Here is a 27,909-nt window from a genome sequence, read left to right as displayed (position 1 = left end):
TGAGCGACTGATGTTCGTGCTCCGAAATTAACATTGGTGCAACCTTTGATATTGTTGATTATAGCATTCTTATTAAAAGAGTAGCTGGTTCCTCCTAATTCCTTGTTCATGAAAATAATTCCGTGTCTGTGTTTGTCATGATGGGAACCGGTTTAATTTAATTTATTTTGTATAGCCCAAAATCACAGAGTTACAACACATTCAATGCATAAGACACATAAACTGTTCTGTGTGTGTGTGTACACACACACAGAACAGTTTATGTGTCTTATCACAGGTATATGCATAACATCAGTCACTCTCTAGAATATCTTTGTACTTTATCTCATCAAATGTTATCACATATAAAATCTATTATAAAATCAGTTATATTTGATACACATCCTCCATCTATAGAAGTAACCAAATCACTCGTCTAAAAGCGCGACACACACAGGGCATATCAGCTTGCATTGTGGGTGATGAGAGACATACAAATCTAATAAGTGATCCGAGCGGGAACCGCTGAACAGGGCCCCGGCCCCGATGGAGCCATCAACCAGGCCTCCCCTGAAACCACAAAGAACAATTGGAAAATGGCCCTCTCGTCGTTGCCCTCTCCAGAGACGTCGGTCCTGATGTTGCCCCCAGGACCGGATTACTCAGGGACATCAGGGGAGCAACTGATGCTGTGTGGCCATGGGACATCAGAGGGGGATGTTCTGCTTGTGTGGTCAGCCTTTCATCGACTAGCGGCCTGCATGTAAAGACTCACACCCGGATACTATGGCCCAGCTGGACGAGATCCACACACACACACAGTGACAGGTTTCTAGCATAAGTAAGTGGCAACTTGGGAAAAAATTCTGTTGCAAATATTGATAACATGTAATATTTGTTGGAGACTTGATGGACCTATGAAAGGCATTTACTGGACTCCCATCTCCCAGTCACACATGCACACACTAGATGCAACACGTAGAATAGTTTAAAGTCATATTAAACTTATTTTCCAGAATTTATTTCATGACTACCTATGTACTAGCATTAACATAACAAATAACAATACAACACGTTTTATTAATTAGGCTCCATGTGCAATAAACAAAAGTGTCTCACATCAGATTGGTGTAAACCATTGAATTGAGTATGTTGTTGTTGTTGTTGTTGTTAAGAGCTTTATGTCAGGTCTGTTCTCAGGTTTCTGTATCTCTTTTTCTCCGCCTTCTGGGGACCCCACACAAAAGACACACCACACACACACAAAAACACACACACGAATACACACATACACACATACACAGACACCCAATAACCTGGGGAGCGTAAATAAGTCTTGAATCTTTTCCAAAAATAGCCCTAGTGTGCGTTTCTGTTCTCCTCACATGCCTCACTGAAGACCACCGCACGTCATTACAGCCCCCCGAGACATGGGATGCAGATGTTGACACACCATTAGGGGTTGTGTGACGGCTGTGCAGATATACATGTGTTACACAAGTGTCTTAGTCTTCATTTCTGTGGTACTGTGTATCTTTACGTGACACGCCTAAGAAGTAAATCACATGGGCAAGCACGTTTCTGGCAATGCTAAAGTAAGTTAAACAACGATGATATGCCCGTAACACAGTGACGTGCCTGTCTCGCGAACGTGAAAGGAGAACAGTGGGTGTGGTTAGGAGAGGGTTGGGGCACCAGTGGGATATTACTCCTCAAGAAGACGAGGACAATTTGCCAGTCTTTGCTGTGCACTAACAAACACATTGTAGGAACAATATTCTAAACACGGCTCTGAAACATTCTTGACCGCGACTCCAAATCCTCCAACAACATAAAAATCCAAGAGGTGAAGAAATTAATGGTGGCCTTTTTTGTATTTAAACTAGCTCAACCCCGGCTGCATTTCTTCATCCGACCGCTTCCCTCGTTCTCATTCCACCGTTTCTTCTCCTATTTGAAAACAAATTGCCGTGCTGGCATCTGAACAATGTTACGGGGACCGCAGACAATCTCCCATTTTGTTTAGTTCAGCCTTGGACTGGTGCTGAATGTTAGACCGTGGTTTCCTGACTTTGTGTGCTTCTACTAGTCGACGAGTGTGTGAATGTGTGTCGCTCCGGAGCCGAGTTATAGCAGCTGAACACTGGCTTCTTAACAGAAGCACCATTACTGCACAGCTACTGATGTATTTCAGTGTTATTAGCCTGTCGAAGCCTTATTAACGATAAAGTCTGCACATCTCAGTTACAATTAATGTTTGCAAAATGCTGAATGCAAGTAGTTGCATTTACGTTTGATAAGGTAGCTAATTAAAGAAGATAAAGGCTTTCATGTGTTTGCACTTTTCCCACTGCTACATTGGATTTTATGTTACTATTGCATCTTTTAACACAAGTAGATTATAAAATTACACAAGCTGTGGTACACATATTTCGTAGTGATATGCAGACCCGAGGCTTGTGCAGCAATAACCAGGAATTAATGAGGTTACATGTTATTTAAACCGTATGCAGAAGAACATTTATGAGGCTAATATCTGTGAGAAAACAGAGAAAAACATTTGTTGGTTGGGGTTCTTCTCTTTCTATCTGCTTTCACTTTCTACTATTTAGAGAAAGGATATAGGGTTCACAGCAGGCTTTAAATATATAATTCCCTTTATTGTCTCCATGTGACTCTTCAAACCACTTTGCAAAACTGGATGCATTCGTTATTTGGTATGCAAACAATGTGGGTCATGATGCATTTGGTTGTTTTTAATCCTACTTGCACATGCATATGTAGTCACCAGAGCCATAAATCATTTCAAATATTTCAGATTATTTTTTTAATATAATTTAATTACAGCCTTCTGTTCACCATCAACCTCCTCCTCCATCTTCAATAGTCTGACGAGTAATAATCTAATGTGTAAAAGACAACAGTCGGTTAGTTTGGCATGGACGAGGCGAGAATCACAGGGAGAGGGAGGCTTCTGTTAACAACTATATTTGGCTGCAGCATCCAACATAGCAGATATTTTTATAGAACAGATAAAATAATTAAGGTGAATGAGTTTTAAGGGTTGTTCTCAGAGGAAAAATCCATCCTGTCTGACCCCAAACTGGCCCAAAAATCCTCAAACTGACACATTTGGGACGATGGCTCCTTTTATAAAACTGTGCCCAGTCCGCAGGAGCAAGAACATGCAGAACATACAGCTGCAACAATCCTCATTTTGGATTTCCCGCCTGTCACTATTGAAAAAAACTCTTCGACATATATTGGTAATGCTTGAATAATTTGACAACTTTATGTTGTGGCCACATTGTCTGTGCATCGTAGCCATGAGAACGGGCCAATGACAGAGCCGGAACATCTGCTAAATTAAACAATGAATGGCATCCGGACCAACAACAAAAAACATGATGTATAAATATAATTCACTTCTATTTAGAAAGTGCGTGATCCCAAGGTAAAAAAAACACATGGTTCCCAAAATGAGGAACTTCTGAGTTCTTCCAGTTATTAGGTTTTATTCTAGTTCTTCTATTAAATGCTTAAGTTTAAATTCACTTGCAAAATTATAATCATGTCCGCTGTTTCTATGCTGGAGCTTAATGGCAAACCATTTCCATAACCAACGTCAGTAAACCGGGCAGATAACTGGACACAGCTTGTTTTGCTGATAATAATCTTGGCCATTTCTTGCTCACGATCAGTGTCTGCACTTCCTCGTAGATCTTGGTCAGCGATTTGAAAGAATATAATAAAAAGGAACGAGCTCTCTCTCTGTGAAGGTCATTGGAGGAACAATGGATCCTTTATAAGAGACGGAAAATACGAGATATAGAGAAAAAAGGTTTAATAAAGGGCCAAACTGATGAACGTGGGATCACGAAAACCAAATGCTGGACCTAGCGGAGGAGTTTTAATGATTATCCAGCAATCTAATCCATGTATGCAGCTTATGTCTGTTTTCATGAGGCCGTGATTCGGGTTCTCAAAGGGAATTCATTCAGTGTTTATGAAAGACAGTTTTTTCTCACAGTTCTGTCTGTTTTATAAAAGCCTTGAGAAAACCTCGGATGTGTTTTGCCTCTATAAACGTCTATGATGTGCAATTACATAACTGCTTCAATGTCTTTCTTTTGTTTTTTTCTTGTTTTCAGTTTATATCAGAAGGAAATTTTGTTTGAACTTCCTTTACAAATAAAAGAAAGATTTTGAGAGAGAAAAAAATGTGCGGCTGCAGCTGAGAGAGTATAATTGTGTGCGTGGGTGTGTGTGTATTTTGTGTAATTGGATGACAGCTGATAACACACTCACACACAAAATACACAGACAGTAAAAAAAAAAGAAGTGATATCTGAAAATAAACTCAGTGACCTGCAGACAGGATACTGACTCATTCCTCGTCAAAGTCCATAATGAAAGCATGACACAAAGGTGCATTGTCTTCACGCCCGTGTGTGTGCTTTTACCACACAGATAAAGAGAGTGTGTGTGTGTGTGTGTTTTGTACTTGGTCTGACTCTCTTCTGCCTCCTGTTATTCAGCACCGCTCAGGAGATGGCTGCTTCCTGCATTAGTACTTCCCCTGTCCCGGGATGTTAATGAACAATGGCCGTGCAAACGTCACTCCTCTGATCGGGTTACTTGCTGCTGTCATTCAAAGTGTTATTGGCATTTTCTGACCGGACTGTGAGGTTTCCTTTTTGCCAGAAACGCTCATTAGGCAATTAGCAAAGATGATGGAATTTACAACTTGCAATAATGACGCAACAGTAGGAAAGTATTAGTTACACATTGCCCTAACGCAGGGGTCGGGAACCTATGGCTCGCGAGCCACATATGGCTCTTCCGGTGACGGCATATGGCTCCCGGACAATTTTGAGTTGAAAAAAAAAAAAAAATCTCCGCCCGCCACCCTGTGATTTTCTCTATCGCGCCAGATTACAGCAGAAGTAATTCAAGGTCCCTTTTCTTAAAGAGCACGTCTTTGTTCTTTTATTAAACTAAAGGTCTGTTTTTGATCGTATCTACAGCAGCATGTCACTGTCGCGTTAACACTTCTCGGCTCGCCGTCTCGCGCGCCGCAGAGCTCCGATGCCGGCGTGTGCGCGCGCATTGGGGCGGAGAAAGTCACCTGCACCCCCCCCCTCCCCCAATATCATGCAGCACCAGAAGTCGCATTAAAAGCAAGACATATTTAATTTATTTATTATTACGTTAAAAATACTATATGGCTCTCAATGAAATATATTTAGAAATATTTGGCTTTTATGGCTCTCCCAGGGGGGGGGGGGGGCGTCACTGCATAATCCAAACATCATTTTCTAGTTCTTATAGTTATTACACATACAGTCAATGATAGCGATTAATGTACTGTATCAATTCCATGTAATAACAGAAACTATTACAGTGATCAAGTTGGATTGGACACGCCATAACGTGTTTATGGTAACGCAGCTGTGATGCACACATGGCGTACGTCATTATCTTCTAAGCACAGAGGTCATATTGGTGTTTACTTTTACAACATGCCACGATTTAATTAATGAATAATACGCATATTTGAATAGCATTTCTGTTATTTCTTATGACGAGGGTGGAGGTATGCCAATGTAGAATGCGCTGCACCACGGCAGATGTACGGCTCATGCTTAATTGCAGTCGTGTTTTTGAACATTGATGCGAGTGACGTCCATCACATGGTCACACTGTGTTGATGGTGCAACATGCGACGGGTTGCCAATCGCTCCACAGATTCCATTTAGGCCGCTCAGACAGCTGTGCTGAAGAAGAGAAGAAGAATGCATGAAAAGTGGGATCGTGTTGGAAGTTGCAGGTGCTACCTTTGGTCAGTTATGAGTTACAGGGGGTGTGTTCACAGCCGAAATGACTGGCTGCGTCCCAGAGTAGCAAAGCGGGTCTTGGAAAGCGGCGCGTTGGGAGGAGTTCTTTGGCATTTGCGAGGGAAGGGAGGAATGCTGCGAATGAGTCCGACCGCGGACGCCAGGGAATGATGTCGGTCGCACTCGGCGCTCACGCAAAGGTTGTGCAACAGCTTGCAGACGAAGTCAACAACACTCGCAAGTCAAGGGATATCTGACTTTGCCCTTTGGCCTCTATTTGTGGAGTGGCAGATGAGATGAAAGCACCTGTTCCCTGTGTTTTTTTGTCTGAAGCTACAAACCTCATTGAATTTGGTTTATAATGCAAAAAACGACAAGTCTCGACTTCTTTGAAAAGGTACATTGTGTAGTCTCTGCACCATTCATTTCCATGGGGGAAAACCCATTAAAAAAGTAAACTTATGCATAAGAAAAAAGACAATTACACATAGTTGCTTATGAATTAGTAACTGCTTCAAGATTAAAAATATCTAAAAGTCAAGCCCCTGGAGTGCTTTTGTCATTTGCGGTGCAACATTTCAGCTTTTTGGCAAAAACAAAGCAAACAGAGCTTGTGTGCTTGTGTATTATCAACTGTTAAGTGAATATAATGTCCCAAACAAAAGCACCACAGTAGGTCCCACTCTATCAAATAACATGACTTTGAAGATAATTTACCCAGATTAGAGCCAAAAAAAATAATTTGAACAATTTACAATTTAAATAGTATTTAGGCAACTGTTTTATTCTGCTCTCGCCATTTATCCCATTAATAGTGAGAAATCTAAATTAATTCCCGGCAAGCAAGATAAGACAAATACACAATGTCTTACTGAATGAGTCCTATCGTGATTACAGGAGGACCAGTGTGACGGGTGCTGTATGATTTATTGTGGCACCACCATTTGTTTAAATTACAGCAGGAAATAGCTAGCAGCAACAACCCTGAGGTAACTGCTACATTTTTAGATCAACTACATGTTTTATTTCATAACACACGCCTTATTCTAACATCAAGGAGTGCACTTTGATTTCCCTATCTCGACCTCCGGGGCTGACGGTTCCCTTGACCCTGTTCCCATCCTGTGAGGACAGCATGTGTGCTCCCATCATCCCACCAGCATTGTTCACCCTGACTCCTGCCACCTGGGGAGTGTGAGTGATTATGTGTGTGTGTGCGTCCTGTTTCTGCATGTGCAGCTACACACTTGTGAGCATCTACAATTGAAATCCTCGCCAGGGTTAGGTGGTGATGTGGAAGACATAACTGGCACGCAGATAAAGTACACTGCGTTCTTGTTATATTACTGTATGTACAGTTTTTACTCTGGAGACAGAACACACCGGGACTCGGACAAAAAGTTGTTTATCCTCCACAAGGGTTTCTAAAATGGTAGTGGGTGACCATATATAGGGATGGGTATCATTTGTTTTCTTCCCGATACCGGTGCTAAACCGGTACTTTTGAAACGATACCGGCGCCTAAACGGTGCCTGAACCGATACTTAAATTTTTTAGAAAAACACAAAACGACGATTGACAATGACGACATTAAAAACCTCTTCGGCCATATTCCCTGTAAAAACCTCTCTCATGGCCGCATTGACAATAAACGGATATCAGACTTGCTAGTTTGGTTATAATGGAACATTTATTATTTATTGGCCTACTTTTATGAATGCAAGACTCGCAATCAACTTTACGGTACTAATCTAAGTTAATGCTGCTCTTGTCCTCATCGGTCTCCACGAGTTCAGGGGGACCGGTCTCCCCATCGCCGGGTTTCGGTACCCAACCCTCGTCATACACATGTAAAAATGCTTATTTCAGGTTTTGAAGGCGTTTATCAAATGTGCAAATTAGAACATTTTGGGCAAAACTTTGAGAGAGCAGTTGTGAATGTGTGTGAGGATTATCTGTCAGCTGAACCTGCATCTTTACAACTGAAGGCAAAGTCACTCTCCACCATATTTTATTATATTATTTCAATGTTAAGTATTGCTCGTCTCCCGCTGTGTCTCCTTTATCCTTTTGCTTTGGTATTTATCTATTTCAGTGTGGTCAAAGCACATCATCTATTGGGAAAGGTCAACTACATGCAGCATCTTTGAACATTTGTAATGCAAAGATGATGGAGTGTGAGCTGTTGTGCTTTTGTGCCAGTGTGTGTTGGTGCGTGTGTGTATCTCAATGCGAGAAACCCTCATCAACATTTATGATTCCCGATAAGTCAAAATACTGCTATGGCAACGAGCGCCGTAAACACCTCCATTTAAACACAGGCACGTCATAACGATGAAACAAGGGGCCTTCTGGATCCTCTCTTGGATGAGGCGAATGTCAGGAGAGGGCTTTGTTGGACCAGCGCCAGCATCCAAAGTCCTAACAGCGTACATTACGGGGCACGGACGTGGGCAGAGCGCACGTCATCCAATCAGAGGATCGGCGGTTGGATCCCCGGCACCGCTAGTCCATGTTGACGTGTCCTTGGGCAAGACGCACCAAAAGTGCTTCTGAATTTGGTGTCTTTGGGGATGAATGGGTGAATAATGACATGGAGGGTGGAAGCTCTTCGAGTTGTCGGAAGACTAAAAAAGCACTTTACAAGTACATAAAGTCTATTTACGCAGGTCCAGTGAGAAGTGCATCACGTCTTTCATAAGATGACCTCATCTTCAGCGTTTTAATTCAAAAGGTCACAGAGGAGATGTGATTGCTCATCGTGACTGCTGCGTCTTCCCCTAAATTGGTTTGCGTATAAGCGTCCGCAGCCTTTCAGTTGTTGTATTCGTCATGTTTATTGTCACCGTCTTCCTTTGTGCCATGCATAGAAGCAGTCTGTCACCTCGAGGACAGAGTGACACCATGGAGGCCGCTGTGTGCTCACATCCAGTGTTTGACTTTTGCTCATGGAGTGAATCAAAGGGAGTCGTCGTACCCCTCATGCTCATCGTATCACTGAAGCAGCGTGTTCCCACACTCCTCCACTCACAGTGCCCTGGCGTAAGCTCCTAAAAATAAAGAATAATAATCACAAACAGCTCAATAAACGATCAAAAGGAATGCTATTTTTTAAGTTGAGTGTTTTAGTAGCACAATACAGAGAAAGAATCCAGGTATACGGGCTGAGTTGTTGGGCCATGTGGGAGCTTCACTGCCAAGAAGAATTAGCGTGGGAAGCTTTAAACTCTCATGAGGTCACGAGGAGTTGCTCTGTTTGCTCAGACCAACAGATAATGAACTATCTATCTTATCCATCTATAAGCCAAAATCTGAGATATATATATATGCATGGATAGATACATAAAATAAAGTTATAGTTTACTTTAATCCTAACTTTTGGCATTGACGAAATAAATGAAATAAGTAGATGTGAAGAATTTAAATGATAAGTCACAACAAAATATCAGGGTTGAAGACTCCTTTTTGTTATCACAGTGGCTGTGGATTTCACACTTCCTGTCAGCGTGGCCGGCTATCTTTAGACACAGAAGATGTTATGTTCTTGTCTTTGTGTTTCAGAAGATATGTCCCAGAGCATATGTATATTTAGCAAACAGGATGGATACATGGATGGCTAGACAGCCAGCCAGCCAGATAGCCAGCCAGCCAGACACCTAGACAGACAGACAGACAGACCGATAGACAGACCGGCGGACAGACAGACAGACAGACGGACGGACAGATAGACAGACAGACATACAGACAGACAGACGGACAGACCGGCGGACAGACAGACAGACAGACCGGCGGACAGACAGACAGACAGACGGACAGATAGACAGACAGACACCTAGACAGACAAGACAGATAGACAGATAGACAGACAGACAGACAGATAGCTAGCCAGCCAGACACCTAGACAGACAGACAGACAGACAGACAGACACCTAGACAGACAGACAGACAGACAGACAGACAGACAGACAGACAGACAGACAGACAGATAGACAGACAGACACCTAGACAGACAGACAGATAGACAGACAGACAGACAAACAGATAGACAGACAGACACCTAGACAGACAGACAGATAGACAGACAGACAGACACCTAGACAGACAGACAGACAGACAGACAGACACCTAGACAGACAGACAGCCAGATAGACAGACAGACAGCCAGACAGACAGACAGACAGACAGACAGACAGACACCTAGACAGACAGACAGCCAGCCAGCCAGATAGCCAGCCAGACAGACACCTAGACAGACAGACAGCCAGATAGACAGACAGACAGCCAGACAGACTGGCGGACAGACAGACAGACACCTAGACAGACAAGACAGCCAGACAGATAGACAGACAGACAACACCTAGACAGACAGACAGATAGACACCTAGACAGACAAGACAGCCAGACAGATAGACAGACAGACAACACCTAGACAGACAGACAGATAGACAGACAGACAGACACCTAGACAGACAGACAGATAGACAGCCAGACAGACAGACAGCCAGACAGATAGACAGACAGACAGACAGAAGACGGACGGACAGACACCTAGACAGACAGACAGCCAGACAGATAGACAGACAGACAGACACCTAGACAGACAGACAGCCAGATAGACAGACACCTAGACAGACAGACAGATAGACAGACAGACAGACAGACAGACAGACAGACCGGCGGACAGACAGACAGACAGATGGACAGATAGACAGACAGACAGACACCTAGACAGACAAGACAGCCAGACAGATAGACAGACACCTAGAGAGACAGACAGATAGACAGCCAGACAGACAGACGGACAGACGGACGGACAGACAGACAGATAGACAGACACCTAGACCGGCGGACAGACAGACAGACAGACCGGCGGACAGACCGGCGGACAGATAGACAGCCAGACAGACGGACAGATAGACAGACAGACAGATAGACAGCCAGACAGCCAGACAGACAGACAGACAGACAGACAGACGGACGGACAGACAGACAGATAGACAGACAGACAGACAGACAGACAGACAGACAGACCGGCGGACAGATAGACAGCCAGACAGACACCTAGACAGACAGCCAGACAGCCAGACAGACAGACAGACAGACAGACAGACAGACAGACGGACAGACAGATAGACAGCCAGACAGACAGACAGCCAGACAGACACCTAGACAGACGGACAGACAGATAGACAGCCAGACAGACAGACAGATAGACAGCCAGACAGACACCTAGACAGACAGCCAGACAGACAGCCAGACAGACAGACAGACAGACAGACAGACAGACAGATAGACCGGCGGACAGATAGACAGCCAGACAGACAGACAGCCAGACAGATAGACAGCCAGACAGACCGGCGGACAGATACAGACAGACAGACAGACGGACGGACAGATAGACAGACAGACAGCCAGACAGACAGACAGACAGACCGTGATGTAAACTGAAAAACATCACATCCAGGCCCTTTTGCATTTGATTGGATTCAATCTATTGTCGTTGCACAGAGTGCAACGAAATGTATTCTCTGCATTTAACCCATCCTTAGTTATTAGGGAGCAGTGGGCTGCAGTGATGCACCCGGGAAGCAACTGGGGGTTCAGTGCCTTGCTCAAGGACACTTCGACTTGCAACTAATGGGGAGAGCCGGGATCGAACCGACAACCTTGGGGTTGCAGGACGAGCCCCTCACCCCACTGAGCTACAGCCGCCCCATTTTTGTCCTAATATTCTGGAGTGGACTGGAGACTTTGTTGACTGTCCTGGAAGCTCGGTCAGTAAATATTTACATGTTACCCATTTAGGTTTTCTCTGGACACACTCAGCTTGGCTGCTTCTCTTGTGGATTTGAACCCCGGAGACCTTTTGTCCCCTCCAGGCCGCCCACCGTACAGTCCAACAGGAGACAACCTTCTTGTTCCTACAACACTGTCACTACGCTGATTCTGATGTAAACATCACAACAGGAACAAACAGCACTTGATACCTAGTATTTTGAGATTGTTTCCACAAACCTATTATGCATTCAGTCACCGAAAAACATTCACTTAGTTGGCCCGGTCACGCGCACTGATCTAAGGGGCGGACGCATCCCAGTCTGGATATCAACAAGTGCCGTGCTCCTTCATTCCGTATGAACCTTTGAGGAGCAGCACAGTAGAGCGGGGGAACGATGAGTCAGCGCTGGGAACTTTGTCTGGGAAGACCGATGAGAGTCTGGCCATGAAGCTGAGGTACTCGAGGGTAATTTAACAGTACACCAAGTTTAATAGTATTAAATACTATGTGGCCATAAAATAGCAAGTTCTTAGAACTGTTTATCTCATTTATCCAGGAAATGTAAGACATGGAACACGATACTCTAAAGGTGTGATACTCCCAACTCATTTTTGTACATTACCCGCTAAGTATTTTTAAAAAAATACGATTTTTGCACTCTATGTTGTCTATATGTTGCACAATTCACTTTATGTTGGACAGAAGAGAAACGCAATTTCGATCTTCTGTATGTTTGCACATATGGAAAATTGACAAATAAAACTGACTTTGACTTTGAAATATATCTTGAAAAGGTCAAACCAATACTTTTTACACCTTACTGTACTGTTATTGGTATTTCAAGTTGCGTCTATTGCAGCTCAAACATCTAGTTGACTGTGTGCATTGGGTGCGCTTCCGGTTTTCTGATGTTTGTGAATCGATTTGATCTTTCGGATTTAGCTCCGAGGACAAAGGCGAGTCAGTTCGATCAGATGAAGTTGTGTGAGCTGTTTACCGTGTGTTAGATTACACTCGAGGCTGCTACATCTTCACTACATCCGTTATTTTAATTTGACCTGTTTTACTTTTCTTTCAGGACCAGACTAAAGCAGCAATATTTACTATAACACATCATTTAATTGTGCAGTGGCTTCCAGGGCTCCAGACAGAAACAATGAGATGGGCTCTCGTGTGCATCGAATGGAAACTGCCTTCTTGACTGTTGAATTTTGAATGTTGCTCAAGCCAATCAATAGACTTCATATCCATCTTGTTGCACTGTCAAACGGGAAAACGTTATTAATTAACTATTGTGTCACAGCTTTACATTTGGATTGTATCTTCAGGGCAGGATCGAATGTTTCTTTTTATTTCTGATTCTCACTAACTTTAACAAAACTCTCTTCTCAACAATCGGAATTGGTAATGTCCGTCAGTAAGCTGGACGTTTCTTTTTTACAACCTTTCTGATTAATGCTGCAGGTGTCAATTGCGACACACCGACTCTATTTATGTTTGCGTGTGTGGGCGTTAGCACTGGCAGCACCACCCGTTAGCAAGCCTGTTTTCAAGTGTGAATACATGCTAACCGATCCCCATTCTGCACTAAGCACCCCCGTGTATCCTTGAAACAACGCGGGAATGTAAGCCATCACACAACCACCAGTAAACACATTAAAATTGTTTCCCCCCACACGTCTGGAGAGACAGCCGATATTTATCCAGATTTCAAACAAACATTAAGACCCCGTAAACAAAACGTTTGGTCTGCTTAAGCCCAAAGCTCTGGGTCAGATTCACACGTGTCTGTTGCTACGACGTCCATGTGGACGACACACAAACTGCAACGAGATGATGGATAGCGCGGTGTCTGGAAAAAGAAAGAACACACAGTGAGGCGGACACGGCCATCTGTCGGCAGCCGCTGGACGCCTTGTGAGGGCAATCAGGATGGTGATGTCTCTGAAGCTCCGATGATGTAACAGATCAGAGCTGTGTGTGGATGACTTCTGGACTCTCACGCCTTTAAATTCTCTTTACCTTCGCATTGAAAATGCCGGAAGGTTATGTTTTGATCGCCGTGTATTTATTTATTTATTTGTATGCGTGTTATTCGCAAAACTCAAAAAGTATTGAACCGAATCGCATGCAATTTGGTGGGATGATTGTTTATTATCCGGGGACCAGTTGATTAGATTTTGGGATCGATCGGGTCAAAGGTCAAAGGTCATGAACAGGTGAAAATCTTTCGCAGAACTCAAAAAGTATTGAACCGAATCGCATGAAATTTGGTGGGATGATTGTTTATTATCCGGGGACCAGTTGATTAGATTTTGGGATCGATCGGGTCAAATGTCAAGGTCAAAGGTCATGAACAGGTCAAATCTTCTTGAATCACATGGAATTTGGTGGGATGATTGGTTATTATCCGGGGACCATTTGATTAGATTTTGGGATCAATCGGGTCAAAGGTCAAGGTCAAGGTCATGGAAAGGTCAAAATCTTGTATTTACCATAGCACGATACATTTTTGTCCAATTGGCATGCAACTAATGCCAAAATGTTCATAATTCAATGCCCAAACTTGTGATATGCGAAGGTATGCGCTCTACCGAGTGCCCGTTCTAGTTTTAGTTGTTTTACTGCCATTATAATTGTGTTACTTTTTGTGACTTTAAAGGCAAAACATTCTTCAATGTTGTTCTTTATAGTCCAGCCATAGCTCTGGTAGCTTATGTTTTCTTTAACCAATGCTCTCTGTTTGTCATTCAGAGGAGGTTTTACACAAAGCTTTACAATCCGACTTCAACAAGGAGGCAAATTAAATCAAGCTGAAGGTTAGCGCAGCTGAGTGCTCTGTGTTTGTTCCACAATTGAAGAATAAAAATGCTCTGTATTACCTTACTGGGTCTTATTAAATGTGACTGGCTGTGTAAAGCGATGACATTGCCTGTTAAACGTTGTGTTCTAAAACGCCAAATCTTTTTACTCCCCCTTCTTGGTCTTCAACATGTTGTAAAACATAAGACCAACCTGTCAGTAATACTTTTTAAAGAAGTTATTTTGTATGATTTTTGGTAAACAACCCACATCTTAAAACTAATATGAGAGATAAAGTGTGGAGCAATGCAGACACAGATAAGACACTCAGGTTATGTGTGTTTTGCATTTATTCCTTTTTTCTTTCTTAAAACACATTGTAGTTCACCCCTGGTTCAGGAAACACTTTAGGCCTTTTTTTTTTTTTACAGTGACATAGACCACATTTAGCAGCCACATGACAGGAATAACACGGTTTCTTTTAAATGGTAGTCAAAAAGAAAAATCTCTTAGGCGAACCAACGTGACATTATTTCCCCAGACCTGCTCTCTGTCTGCCGCTGGCGGTTCCTGCATTGATGATACAAAAGACACTGAAGACATCTATTGAGAGGAAAAGGTGCGGAGCTGAAGAAAGACAGGACCAGTGTAAACACTGCCTGGCAAGAGAAGAGAGGGGGGGGGGGATTCAATTCTAAAACGAGAGACCGTAGATTCACACTGTGCCTGTTCCTCCGTCACACTCCTTTCTCTCTATAAAGCGCGTGCGCACACACACACACACGCGCACATACACACACACTGTGCAACTCTTTGACTTTGAAAGTACGCTTCAGTAGAGTTCGGGGACTCCCTTTGGTCACAGCGTCTTAATTATTAATTGCACACAATCCAAAAGTGTCCAGAATACTTCAATGTCCTTGATATTTAGCCTACATTGAATTTTTTTCTGGACATCTGATCAGAATTGGTATACAGTATACTAAAAGTAGCAGAGAAGCTGAGGCATGCTTATTCTTGGTATCAAATCATGTCGACAATCGATACAATGCATAATAATATAATAAAATGATTGGAAATGTTCTCATATATTCAAAAGAAATTTAAATAAAGCAATCTTTTCTTATGTTTTAACAAGGCACATCTAATTTACAATTAATTTACAGCTAAATATAACGTTACATTTTCTTTCCAATCCTTTAAGAAAATGTCTCATTTATCAGTGAGACAACTTTCACACCACTGATATGTAAGATCTTTATATACTAGAAACAAATGCACAAACTTTTAAGACATGACGTGAAATAATGGAAGAGTTTGGACACACACACACACACACACACACACAGTAACTCTCTATTTCTGCACCTGGAGATGTCACATGATTTCTGAATGGGGCTGGGGGGCTGACAGATCACTTAAGATAACGAGAAAACAGTCTCAAAGGATTCGTGTCCGTGAAGCCAAGAGGTATTAAAGTTCCCCTTGAATCTGCCAAGACCAACAGGCTCCATTCCTGCTGCATTCCTCCTGTGCACAGCTCACACACACACACACACACACACACACACACACACACACACACACACACACACACACACACACACACACACACACACACACACACACACACACACACACACACACACACACACACAGCTCACACACACAGCTCACACACACACACACACTGCCATTTAAGGCTACCGAGCGCACTGACAGACATGTGGAAGGAGAGAAGAATAAAACTGATTCTGATATTCTACAATGGCGGCCTGGGCACTTGATCCGCTCCATCATGAGTGCATCACTACGTCCGTGGGAGGTGTGTGGAGCTCTGATTTCACTCTCATTTCAAATCTCTCTCCATGTGTCGGCACTCTTCTTTTTTTTAAGAAACATTGCTAAATGCTGTAAGTGGTGTGCAGGTGTGCAGTTCAAACTTCTATAAATAACATTGTTGGGAGAAACGTGCAGGGTTGATTCCAGGTACAGTGTAATAATATTTTATTAAATTATAAAAAACATGGTTAATGCATTACTCAACCTTGGCCAAAGGGAAGTGAGAGAAGATGTGAGGCGATGCATGCTTCCCTCTGTTGGACGACTCGAACAATTACTCGCTGCACTTCAATGAACGGCTCAATGCGCAAGTTATTATAATACATATGTACAGAATATATTCTCTTTCACCTGTGACCCAGTGATAAGTGCACTAAAGCTTCTTATAACGGATTACAAGAAATTATATTGCAAAAGTCTGTCAACCTCTTATCACAAAATAAAGCACTCTTCATATCAAACATTATATCTCATATATGAATGAATCTTCACTTTCAGATTGCACATCAAGTACTTTACAAACAGTGTACGCTCCTATACAACAACCATGTACAATGGAAAGAACATGCAGAACACACTGGCATAAAGGTCATCCTGTGTGTATGTGCATTGTGTATGAAAGCATAAATATATGTGCGCTTCCTCGTGAGGAGAAGTTAGTGTTTTGTAAAAAAAAAAAAATGTGTGGAAGCAGGAATTAGTAATTACTAGCTGGTTAGATGTTTTCTTTTTCTGTCTTGTTTTGGGAGGTCTGGTTTCTCGCGCCAGTATGTACGAGTACCTGAAGGTCATCGTACAGTCGAAGCACAGTTTCTTATGTTTGACCTCAGCAGCTTCATAGAAAAGCAATAAGTAACTTTTATTGGGAGATTTAAACTGACTTCAATGACTCCAGGATTCTTGTGTACTTGCTCTATTCTACCACTTGATGTCACCCTTTTTACAGACTGCTGCTGCGCTGCTGATGTAATAGTTAGGAGACACAAGGTAGAGAGAGAGCTTTAACCAAGTAGAGGTCAGGAAGACAACCTGAAATACTCTGAACCCTATCATTGACCAAATACTAGTATTAGCGTATTAGAATTTATGTACGTGTGTGTATTGTATGTGTGTTACTAGCATATAAACCTGAGCACATTACCCATTAGCGTGTGTCTATTCATTCATCTTTTGAAGTAGGCTTGAAGATAGATAGATAGATAGATATATACTTTATTAATCCCCAAGGGGAAATTTGTCGTCACAGTAGCAGCACCAATAAACTAAACACACGAGAATAAAATATAAAATATAAAAAAACAGGGATGAAAGCTATAGATGTATACAAGTAAAATATAAAATACAAAATGAAGTATATATATGAACTTCATTTTGTATTTTACTTGAGTATTTGTCAATGTGGTAAATGTAATAATGGGAAAGATGTCTTCAAGATGACGTTCGGTGATATGCCCGTTGTTTTCATATCTTCAGATTACACACGAGGACGGGCTTGAAAGACGGGGGGGGTAATTTGAAGCTGCTTGAATTGTGTGTTTGGGTTTCTGTGTGTGTGTATGTGTGTGTGTGTGTTTTGGAATTTATGCACGACTCATTATTCCTTCAGTGTGACACTGCTTACCTTCCTCCCAGAGAACAGCATACACAGCTGATGCATGGAGCCTCCGTTCTTGGTCAGCTCTTTCTTCAGGGTTTTAGGGGATGGGAGTGTCCAGCCGCCCTTGTGGTGCGCTCCCCCCGCCTCATGGCAGTTGATGGCGTTGTCTGAAGTGAAACAAGGCGTGCGGGGGTCTTGCAGGAGGCTGCCTTCACTGTGCGTGCGCCTGCGGAGGGAATTCTGCACGCTGAGCCCCCCCCCTCCGTGCTTCTCACAGGTGGCGCCCTCCACCATGCTGCGGCGCTTGCTGTCACTACGCTGCAGGTAGGCGTCGTCGCTGTCGTCTTCATCGTCCTCCTCTTCGGACTCCTCGTCTTCGTCCTCGTCGTCATCGTACTCTTCTTCGTCCGTGTTGGGCGAGGAGGGGGCGTCGGCACTGAAGGAGCGATCGAGGCGCAGCTCGGGGATGACGAACGAGGAGGAGGAGGAGGAGGGGGGCGCGTTGGTGTCCAGCGGCTCCGAGCCGTTGTCGTCGTCCGTGTTTGACACCGCCAGGTTGAGGTTGACCTCCTCTTCATGACTCTCGCCCTCCTCCTCTTCTTCTCCTCCTTTCTCATCCCCCTCACTCCCAGCACTCATTCTGCTGGCCCCATAGTCCTCCTCTTCCCTTCTCCTGCTCTCCAAAGTATTCGCCTCTTTCCAGAGCTCCATCTCATGCCCCTCCATATTCCTCCAATCCTCGCCTTCTGTGGAAGGAGGAGGCGTGGGAGGCACCTTGTGTCGCTCCACAGATCCCAGCAGACCCCCAAGAGGCATGTGGATGTCCTCCAGAGGGGTGAGAGGCTCGGAGGGGTGAGGGCTTCCCAGGGTTGGAGGCTCTGAGGGGCTGGAGGGATACAGGCTGCTCTCCTCACCTTCTGAGCTGCGGGGGGGCAGGTGGAGGCTCACACCACCTCCATCTCCTCCCACTCCACCCAGTTCGCAGGAAGGGGCTTCCACATTAGGTTCCAACATCTGGAAAAGGGAACAGAGGAAGGCAGAGGGCCAGTTAGTCACTGCACATACGTAAATCTAACAAGTTTAACGGCATGATTGAGATCTACTGGACGGCCATGAGCCAATCCGCTTATCACAACTATTTAATTAGCAGTCATTGAATTTGGTTTTGGAATATCTCCGTCACGCTCGATGCCGGGGCGACCGAGCAGTAATGCCAGGAGCAGAGTGGATGACGTGTACTCATACACATCCACGTCATCTTCTCTGCTGAGAAGGTCACAATAGTAAGTGATGGCAGTCCTGCCTAATCAATGCAGACACTTTTTCCAGAAGTTCAACAACCATAAGCATCACAAAGTCGTGGTGGATGTTGTCAAAGAGGAATGATGTCTTTCCATCGGGGCTGAAGGAGGCGTTGGAGATGCAAAGTGCGGTGTGTTTCACTCCACTGTATAAAACAAACTGTTGCACATGTTTTGCTCATAAGGTGGACAATAGACTGAACTGCTAGACACCACACAGTATCACTGGAGCTCGCAGCACTGACTCCGTCAAATAAACTGAGTTAATGTGCTCTTAGGGGCAGTGGAAGACGTTTTTTTTTTTTAAACACATGCACCACAACTCTCAAAGAAATGAACGAGATGACCACAATGTCTTCGCCACCCATCGGTTCACCCGTCTATCTATTCTCTGATATGTTTCCATCATTTCAACAGACTGACACATGACCACTCAGTCCCTCCACTGCCCTCACACACTTCCCAGGGACAAACACAATATCTCTCAGCTTTTAGCATGACCTCCTTCCCAAATGCTGTTGGTTTTAATGCTGCTTTAACCTGTTGCAGCCCACAGAGCCCTCCCTCAGTGGGTGGATTATTAAAAATGCATTTTGAATTGGCCAACATTGTACAAACCCACGGAATTATATCTCAAATTTGACTAAAGATCATAAAGTTGCTGAATATGTAAAGCTGAATTGTGGAACTGTGAATAAAGTTATGCACAAAACCTTTTTTTCTATTTAATGAAATGGTGCTACCAACTGTGATTTAAAATAATCATGATTATAACTAAGTAAGTATTTACAAAGTATACAATGACAATATTATGTGGATGTAAAAACAAAATTCCTCCTAATTTTTTGTGAAAGATACAATGTAATGAATACACATGCGTTCAAGAGGTCAATCAACTGTGTATTAAAATTCATAAACTTGGTGATCTTGGCACCAGTGCATTTTTGAGCCCTTATGACGTGGTGTTGATATTCAATATGTGTTGGCTGTACTCCAGTAAAAATAGATCATAGGAGAACATGAAGAAACCCTAAGATGGGATACACTGGTTCAAACATACAGGTACAACACAAGTGGGTAAAGGTGGGTTGAAAATCAAACCCAGCTAGTCATAAACCAAAAAAAGTACAGTTAGAAAACATAAGCTTTGCTGCTGAAATTCAGACAAAACCATGTGACACGTTTCAAATAAAACTATAATTTTGCAGTCAGTTGAACCAAAGAAGTGTCATTAATGGTGTTAGCTTCAGAGGAGAAAGGAGGTAAAGCTGCTGAGTTCAAGCCAACGTGTTCTCAGCCCAACTCGTCACACACTTGGCGTCTAATGCACCGGGTGGAACGGTCAAGTTTGTGGAGGATCCAACACACCTTACTGGAAAGATGACCAAAGACAGAGAGCAATCGATAATAATGACCAACGACGGTACGGCGAAGGTAAAGAAGAGATCAAGAATAAAATCAAGTTGGACCGATCGTATTTCAGTGAAACAAAATGGGGACAGAGGAGAGAGAAGTAAAGGAGCGATGCTGTATATTATTTGAAGTGAACAGGAGGGAGCTTAAGCTCACTCAGCGGGCAGCACTAAGGAAATGGGAAGCAAACAGTATGATTGGTATTAAGTGAGGGAAACATGTTATCAGTTGGAAGAAGGTTTATAAAGTGAATATAAACATGGAATATATATATAGACCATGAAAAACCCCAGCTGTACCCAAGACACCCGTTATTAAATGTGGTGGATTTATGAAATCACAAGTGCTCAGCTTGGCTTACAAAGGCCATTCTATCTTCTCTCAGTGTGCAGCAGGCCTTGTGAAGGGCCTCATTGTGCTGGTCAAGTTAACCCATGATGACAAGCTGCAGTCACAAGACGCTCTGCTCTAATGGGAGATAATGCTGCCTCCTCTTAGAACATTTCACAAACTATGTGTGTACTTATGCGGCTCACAATAGGGTCCCAGATACTGATGTGCTGATTAAACTCTACTCTAAACCGTTGACCTCTATTCATGAACTCTTGAATAACTTTTGTCAGGATCAACCTAACAATCAAAAACAATCCTACTAATATCGCAGCTCAGTTCTTGGCCTCAGACAACAACGCGGCACATATATACATACATACTTACAACCCTAACACCCTAACCAATATATATATATATATATTATATTATATATATATACAGGACTGTCTCAGAAAATTAGAATATTGTGATAAAGTTCTTTATTTTCTGTAATGCAATTAAAAAAACAAAAATGTCATGCATTCTGGATTCATTACAAATCAACTGAAATATTGCAAGCCTTTTATTTTTTTAATATTGCTGATTATGGCTTACAGCTTAAGAAAACTCTAAAATCCTATCTCATAAAATTTTAATATTTCCTCAGACCAAGTAAAAAAAAAGATTTATAACAGCTGAGTGTTTGTCAAGGCTCAGGAAACCCTTGCAGGTGTTTCGAGTTAATTAGACAATTCAAGTGATTTGTTTAATACCCTACTAGTATACTTTTTCATGATATTCTAATATTTAGAGATAGGATATTTGAGTTTTCTTAAGCTGTAAGCCATAATCAGCAATATTAAAAGAATAAAAGGCTTGCAATATTTCAGTTGATTTGTAATGAATCCAGAATGCATGACATTTTTGTTTTTTTAATTGCATTACAGAAAATAAAGAACTTCATCACAATATTCTAATTTTCTGAGACAGTCCTGTATATATATATCCTGCAACAATATGACTTCATATTCTTGTAATATGGGCTCTTGAGTTTCTTTTGTATCACTTAATGAAAAAAAACATACCACTATATTGACCAAAACAATCCCATGCAAACCTTTTTATCTTGGATGTGGTGTGTTTTATGTTTATCTTTGATTTTGCCAAATCTGTCCCTCAACTAAACTGTGTTGTCCCTAAACTACAGGTTTGTTCTTTGAGAAGCACAACCCAGGATTATTCAGACCTTTTGCTCATGTGCTTGTTTCGGTGCTGGTCCAATGTGGCCACTGTGAAGTCCGTTGACACGAGAGCGGTGCCTCAGGGCGACAGATACATACACGACTTGTTTGGATGTTCATGGATATATACAACTGCCCCGAGGTGATCCTGACCTCTCCTTTTCTCTTCTAACTACCTCTTAGCCGTCCTGTAATCCAATCTAAATGGTTCACAGACGTGTTACAACCAAGACATCAGGGCTTCTTATGATGCACTGGGTGTAGGGGGGGGGGCATCTTAGACAATGAAAGGCTCTTTGATTACAGCTCCCAGGGAGGAAAGTGGATGTAAAGCCTTGTCTAACCTTGTAGAGATCCAAGTCAGAGTGCACAGGAGAATTATGACTTGTTTTACGAGGCCTTTGATAGTATGAACACTGTAGAAAAATCATGGGACACATATTTATTCTTCTATCCATCCACGGACACGGTCAGTTTCTCTCTTTCCTTTTCTCAACCTCGCTGACCGCCATCTCTCTTTCCCTGTCTTACATCCATAAACTCCTGACTGTTGTATTTATGGCTTTAGACACAATGGAGCCACCTGTTCTGTCAGATACACTTGTTCCTTCTCACACTCTCTCCAGTCGACACACACACACACAAACAAACACACACACACACACACACACACACAGAAACCCAAACACACAATTCAAGCAGCTTCAAATGAACCCCCCGTCTTTCAAGCGCGTCCTCATGTTTAATCTGAAGATATGAAAACAACGGGCATATCACCGAACGTCATCTTCAAGACATCTTTCCCATTATTACATGTTCCACATTGACAACACTCTTCAAGCCTGCTTCAAAAGATGAATGAATAGACACACACTAATGGGTAATGTGCTCAGGTTTATATTCATGTTTATATGCTCGTAGCACACATACAATACACACACGTACACAAATATGGCTGTACGGTTATCAATGATTCAACACAATGCAATGTCCTGCCTCACTTAAGCAGAGACATAAAACCAGCGCTAAAAGGCAGAGTGGGATGCAGGGCAAGAGATTGAATAGATGGAGGAGACAAAGTGAATAAGACAAGCAGAAGGGAGGAGGAGAGGAGTTAGTGAATGCAATGACATAGAAATGAGATGAGTTAGTGGAAAAGGGCAGAGAGAAAGAAAGAAATCAGCAAAGGAGATCTTGGAAAATGTCCATCTTCTTCTTTTCTTTATGTTAACGGACCATGAACCGCATTACAGGGTCAACACACACAGGATGTCTTTTATTTTTTGGGCTCAAACACAATCCCCCTCAAGCTGTCCTTCAACGGCGGTTATCAAGGCTGGAAGTCCGCCCAGCGTTTCTTGATCTGGTTCTGAGTGCGTTCACAAAAAAGAGCAAACGAAAATGCGAAGAAGTTAAACACATAATCAAGGCTAAAAGTAGTTTGGTAACATCGCTGACTGTGTGAATGTGTAAATTAACAGGCTTACAATGTCACCACCAAGACTAAGGCACCAGTCGTTCCGACTATAATCACATTTTTGTATTCCTTTAAGTTAATGTGTGACTTAGATGTGATATAAAAATAGAATCGGCAAGAATAGAAGATACTTAACAAATCCCCTTGTGTCACAATGTTAGCCTTATTCTTTCAGCTGACACACATAAGTGAATATATGATATGAATATATGATAAGAGCACACAAACAGATGATGTGTTATTGTGGTTATATAAATGGAATTTATGGTGCTGTTATACTGCTTTGTTAATTAAGGTGCACATGTAGGAGAACAAACAGCTTCTTTTTTATTTTCGAAGATCATCTATCAGCTGTCCATTTCTTTGCTTTCTCAGTAACAACTGTTTTTCCTTTTAGTCTGGATAAAGACTTTTTGTATTTGTGTCATAATATTTTACACCAAGCTTTAATTAGTCAGTAGGTGGTGCTTTTGTACAAGTTCATCTCTTATCTCCCACATCACCGGCTCCGGATGTGTGTGCAGCAGAAGTTACGTCAAGACGTGGGCCGTCATGGTTTCGACCTGAAGCTTCGTCGCTAACTCCAAATCCTGCTTCACAGTCGAGGTCATCGGCCTCACAATGATCTCACGAGTCAATGATCACCTGCCACACCTTGCACTCACCCTGCCAGGCAACATTCCAGACAGGAACGTTACACTAATACTCACATTGTGTGGTTTTGTATTAGTTTCCAAATATAATAGTGGAAGTGTTTTGTTTGTCATCGAGGTCAAAACAGCAAAAGATTGGATTGAGCTAGCGGAGCAGATGTGATGTAACGCCGTGTTGACCAGCGAACTGCAGACAAGTTTGGAGAACGATGCTTCATCACCTCACAAGTTTTCTTGCTCCTCTTTTTCTTTCAGATGTCGACTGTTTCTGTCAAACAAATGCAAAACGCCCCATTTTGTACAACATTATCCGAGAGGATGACTCCCACTCCCGATTAATCACTTTGGTGATTCTCTGTCTTTGAAACTAACAAACAAACGTGTGCTTCAGAGTGGTTATAAGGACAAATCACAAAAAAATCAAACAAAGGGATCAATTTGGGGTTTTGAAGCTTAGTTTAAAAAACAAACTATATAATATCAATGCGTAGGTGCAGACTGACTCTTTTAAACAAAGACAAATGATATGCCACAAATAATGCATGGATGTTTAATACTTATTAATGCTTTTCAGTTTTCGAAGTGGACCTAGAAGGAGGCTACCCTTGACCTTACTTCCTCATGTGACATATAATTGAGCACAACTACAGCAGCAGAGCTCAGATACTGCATCCAGAAATGATGAATACCTCGTCATATTCAAAAAATTAAGCCAATTGACATGACTCATATTTGGTGTGACTGTGTCACCGGGGTGGGAAAGAAACCGGGTGTGATCAGCAGTGTTGGGAGTAACGCGTTACAAAGTTACAAAGTAACGCGTTACTGTAATTCCACTACTTATAGCGGTAACGAGAGTGTAACGAAGTATTTTTTTTAATCAACTAACGCAGTTACAGTTACTGAAATTTAAATGAGTTCGTTACTCGCGTTACTCTCTTTTGTGAAAAATGAACACTTGCAGACAAGAAGACAAGCTAGGCTACTTTAGCTGCTTCTGATCCGACATCGCAGGACCTTGGTGGCGCAATGATATTGTAACGTCTCGGACGTTATGGACTGATGACACGGAGACGGGACGACGTTATTATTCCTCCCTTTATTGGGCATCCACCAACACAGACAGCGCGAACATCAACAACAACGGTTCCCGTCAACCACCCGTAACTTCCGTTTTCCGACAGGTTAACCCCGCCTCCCCTCTACTCCGCCAATCACAGGCACGCCTCCCCTCTACTCCGCCAATCACAGGCACGCCCCCTCGACCAGCACGCACGGTGCCACACTGTGATTGACAGCCACTTCCAGTGTTGCCAGGTCCGCGGTTTTTGCCGCTGGTTGAATTTTGTGTCCGCTGGTTCGGGTAGACCTATTTTGCATGCAAATTACATGAATATCTTTAAATAAAAATCCATATTTTAAATGAAATAATTTATTTATACCCAAATCCTACCAAACTGACTCCAGATCAGCACGTACACGCCTCACTAGCACCCCCCCCTCAATTATATGCAGCACCTCAAGGCACCTTTGTTTTCTCTTTTAATTAGTGTTAATCAGTGGCGGGCCGTCAGGGCCAGCAAGGCCTTCTCTGCTGGCCTAAACATCATCAGAATATATATTTTTTTCTAAATATATTTCCCCACAAATATGTATTCAATTATTTCCCAGAGTAAGAATTATTCTCTTAATTTCATAGCGTTCCTCTTGGTTGCGCTGCTGCCAGCGCCAGGTTGAGATTTGGAGGGCTGGTCTTTATGTTAGATCTTTTATCCAATCATATTCAGCCATCGTGTGTTGCCAGGGGGCTCAAATCTGCCCTTAGGCCTTCAGAATCAACATTGCGGGCGCTGGTAGCTTCAAGTGAATGGGAATGACGATGTTGTGTCAACCAATCAGCTTTAGAGTTGGCTCCTCTAGGCCTTCGAGAAGGCCCCGGAACCGGCACAGGGCTGCACGTCTTTTGATTGGATTATCAATATTGAGAGGCGGGTCCTATGGGCAGGTATATGCAGAACCTTAGAACTAGGAAACTGAATTTGATAAAGGAATTAATTCGCGGACTACAAAGCTGTTTTTTTCAACCCACAATGGCGGAAGGAGGAGAAGATGTCGATTTGGTCGAGCATATACTTGAAATCTGCTTTGGGTGCGACAATGCCCTGTTTAGTGAACAAACTAGTGCAAGTGACTTTTTCTTCTTCTTTTTCTCCGTCCCGATGCGCGCATTCTGCAGCGTGCGAGACGGAGAGCCGAGAGAAATGACATGCTGTTGTGTAGATACGATCAACATCAGACGGCTGTTTAGTTTAATAAATGAACAAAGACGTGCTATAGAGAAAATGACGGGGGCGGGCCAATTTTTTTTAATGTCATGCGATCTACCAATACTACGCCGCGATCGACGTATTGAGCCCTGGTCAAGAGCCATGGCATCATAATGATAGTAATAAGAGGTGGATTAATTCGGGTGGGACTGTGTAGGACCTCACTGAAGGCCCAGGCCCCAGGCCCACGGCCCGCCACTGGTGTTAATACTGTAGGCCAATCACTTTTATTTCATTGGGCCTAATGTGGTAAAAAAAAAACACTGTTAAATCACTGAGACAGTTATTTTGTATTAAGTTAACTAAAAAAGGGACTTTTGTACTCCTGCTTGATTTGAAGGCCTGTTGCCCTGTTGATTGCAATAAATAGGTCTACAACATATGTTTATTGTGTTTGACTGTTCATGACATTAAAAAAGCAGACATAAAAGTAACTTAAAAGTTACTTTCCCGAGTAACTAATTACTTTGGATATACAGTAACTAGTAAAGTAATTCAATTACTTTTAAAAGAAGTAACTATAACTAATTACTAATTTTCAGTAACTTGCCCAACACTGGTGATCAGTGGGATACCCTGAAGTCATATTTCCAAAAACATCTCACTGAAGAAATGAAGACCGACAACAATGACCTTCATTTGACCAAAAAATACTCTCATTCTGAAGGTTTAAATATCTGAAGGTCAAAATATTCTCACAAGGATAAAGCAGCGGGGAAACACACACACTTGTGGAGAGTCACCCAGGAACAATTATGTGAACTCTGGCCCACGGTTACCATGGCAACGAGACTCCCTTTCCAGGGGAGCAGCTGTGCTGTGCGTTCTCCAAATGCACCTATGAACTCTGTCATCGTAGCTCCAACCCCTCCCGCTTCTCATTTTCAAAGTGCCATATTTCATTTTTATGTCGTTTTTTCTTTTCCTCCTTTCTCTTTTCTTTTTAATTTCCTGTGTCCCGGTATATTTGAATTGAGACATTACATTAAAGATTGGTTATTGATTGATTGATTACGGTCCTCCCCTCCTTCTCTCTACCAAGTGTAATATTAATGATTCAGTGTTTCCGCCATTACAATTGCCAAGTCCACTTCCAAACTAAATAAATCCGGCTCAACTCAATTAGCAAAGCTGTCAAAAAAAAGAAAAGAACATGGTTTCTCTTGTTCTTCCTCTTCACGGCTCCCTCTGTATGCACTCTCTTCAGTGCTGGATCTGTACGACAGCAGGATGTCTGGAAGGATGTCTCAGGATTGAATCAGTCTGCATTACCCTCCTTTCTTTTGTGGTTTTTACTCACTGACTTGTGTCATTGATTTCTTCAAAGAACATGTCAGGTCAGTGAAGAC

At 42.6% G+C, this 27,909-nt stretch overlaps 1 protein-coding gene across 9 annotated transcripts in view; it reads right to left on the bottom strand.

Moving 5' to 3' along the window:
* rgs3a (regulator of G protein signaling 3a) overlaps positions 1–27,909 on the bottom strand; it is a 108,319-nt gene that overhangs the window by 15,936 nt on the left and 64,474 nt on the right. For 4 of the 9 annotated variants that reach the window (XR_008833926.1, XM_056432883.1, XM_056432882.1 and 1 more), the window contains one exon: positions 17,861–18,850. Coding sequence is in view for 7 of the 9 variants with exons in the window: in XM_056432883.1 (XP_056288858.1) it covers positions 17,861–18,850 (990 nt within the window). In the remaining 2 variants the exon portion in view is untranslated. Of the gene's footprint in view, positions 1–5,445; positions 5,757–7,487; positions 8,867–14,497; positions 14,968–17,860; positions 18,851–27,909 lie in introns of those variants that run through there. The other 5 variants (XM_056432885.1, XM_056432887.1, XM_056432884.1 and 2 more) reach the window with 5 other exon arrangements.

This window comes from Pseudoliparis swirei, chromosome 15 (assembly GCF_029220125.1).
Source record: "Pseudoliparis swirei isolate HS2019 ecotype Mariana Trench chromosome 15, NWPU_hadal_v1, whole genome shotgun sequence".
Taxonomy (NCBI): Eukaryota; Metazoa; Chordata; class Actinopteri; order Perciformes; family Liparidae; genus Pseudoliparis; species Pseudoliparis swirei.
The sequence above is the reverse complement of the archived record's forward strand: the minus strand, read 5'-3'. Positions and strand labels throughout refer to the sequence as shown.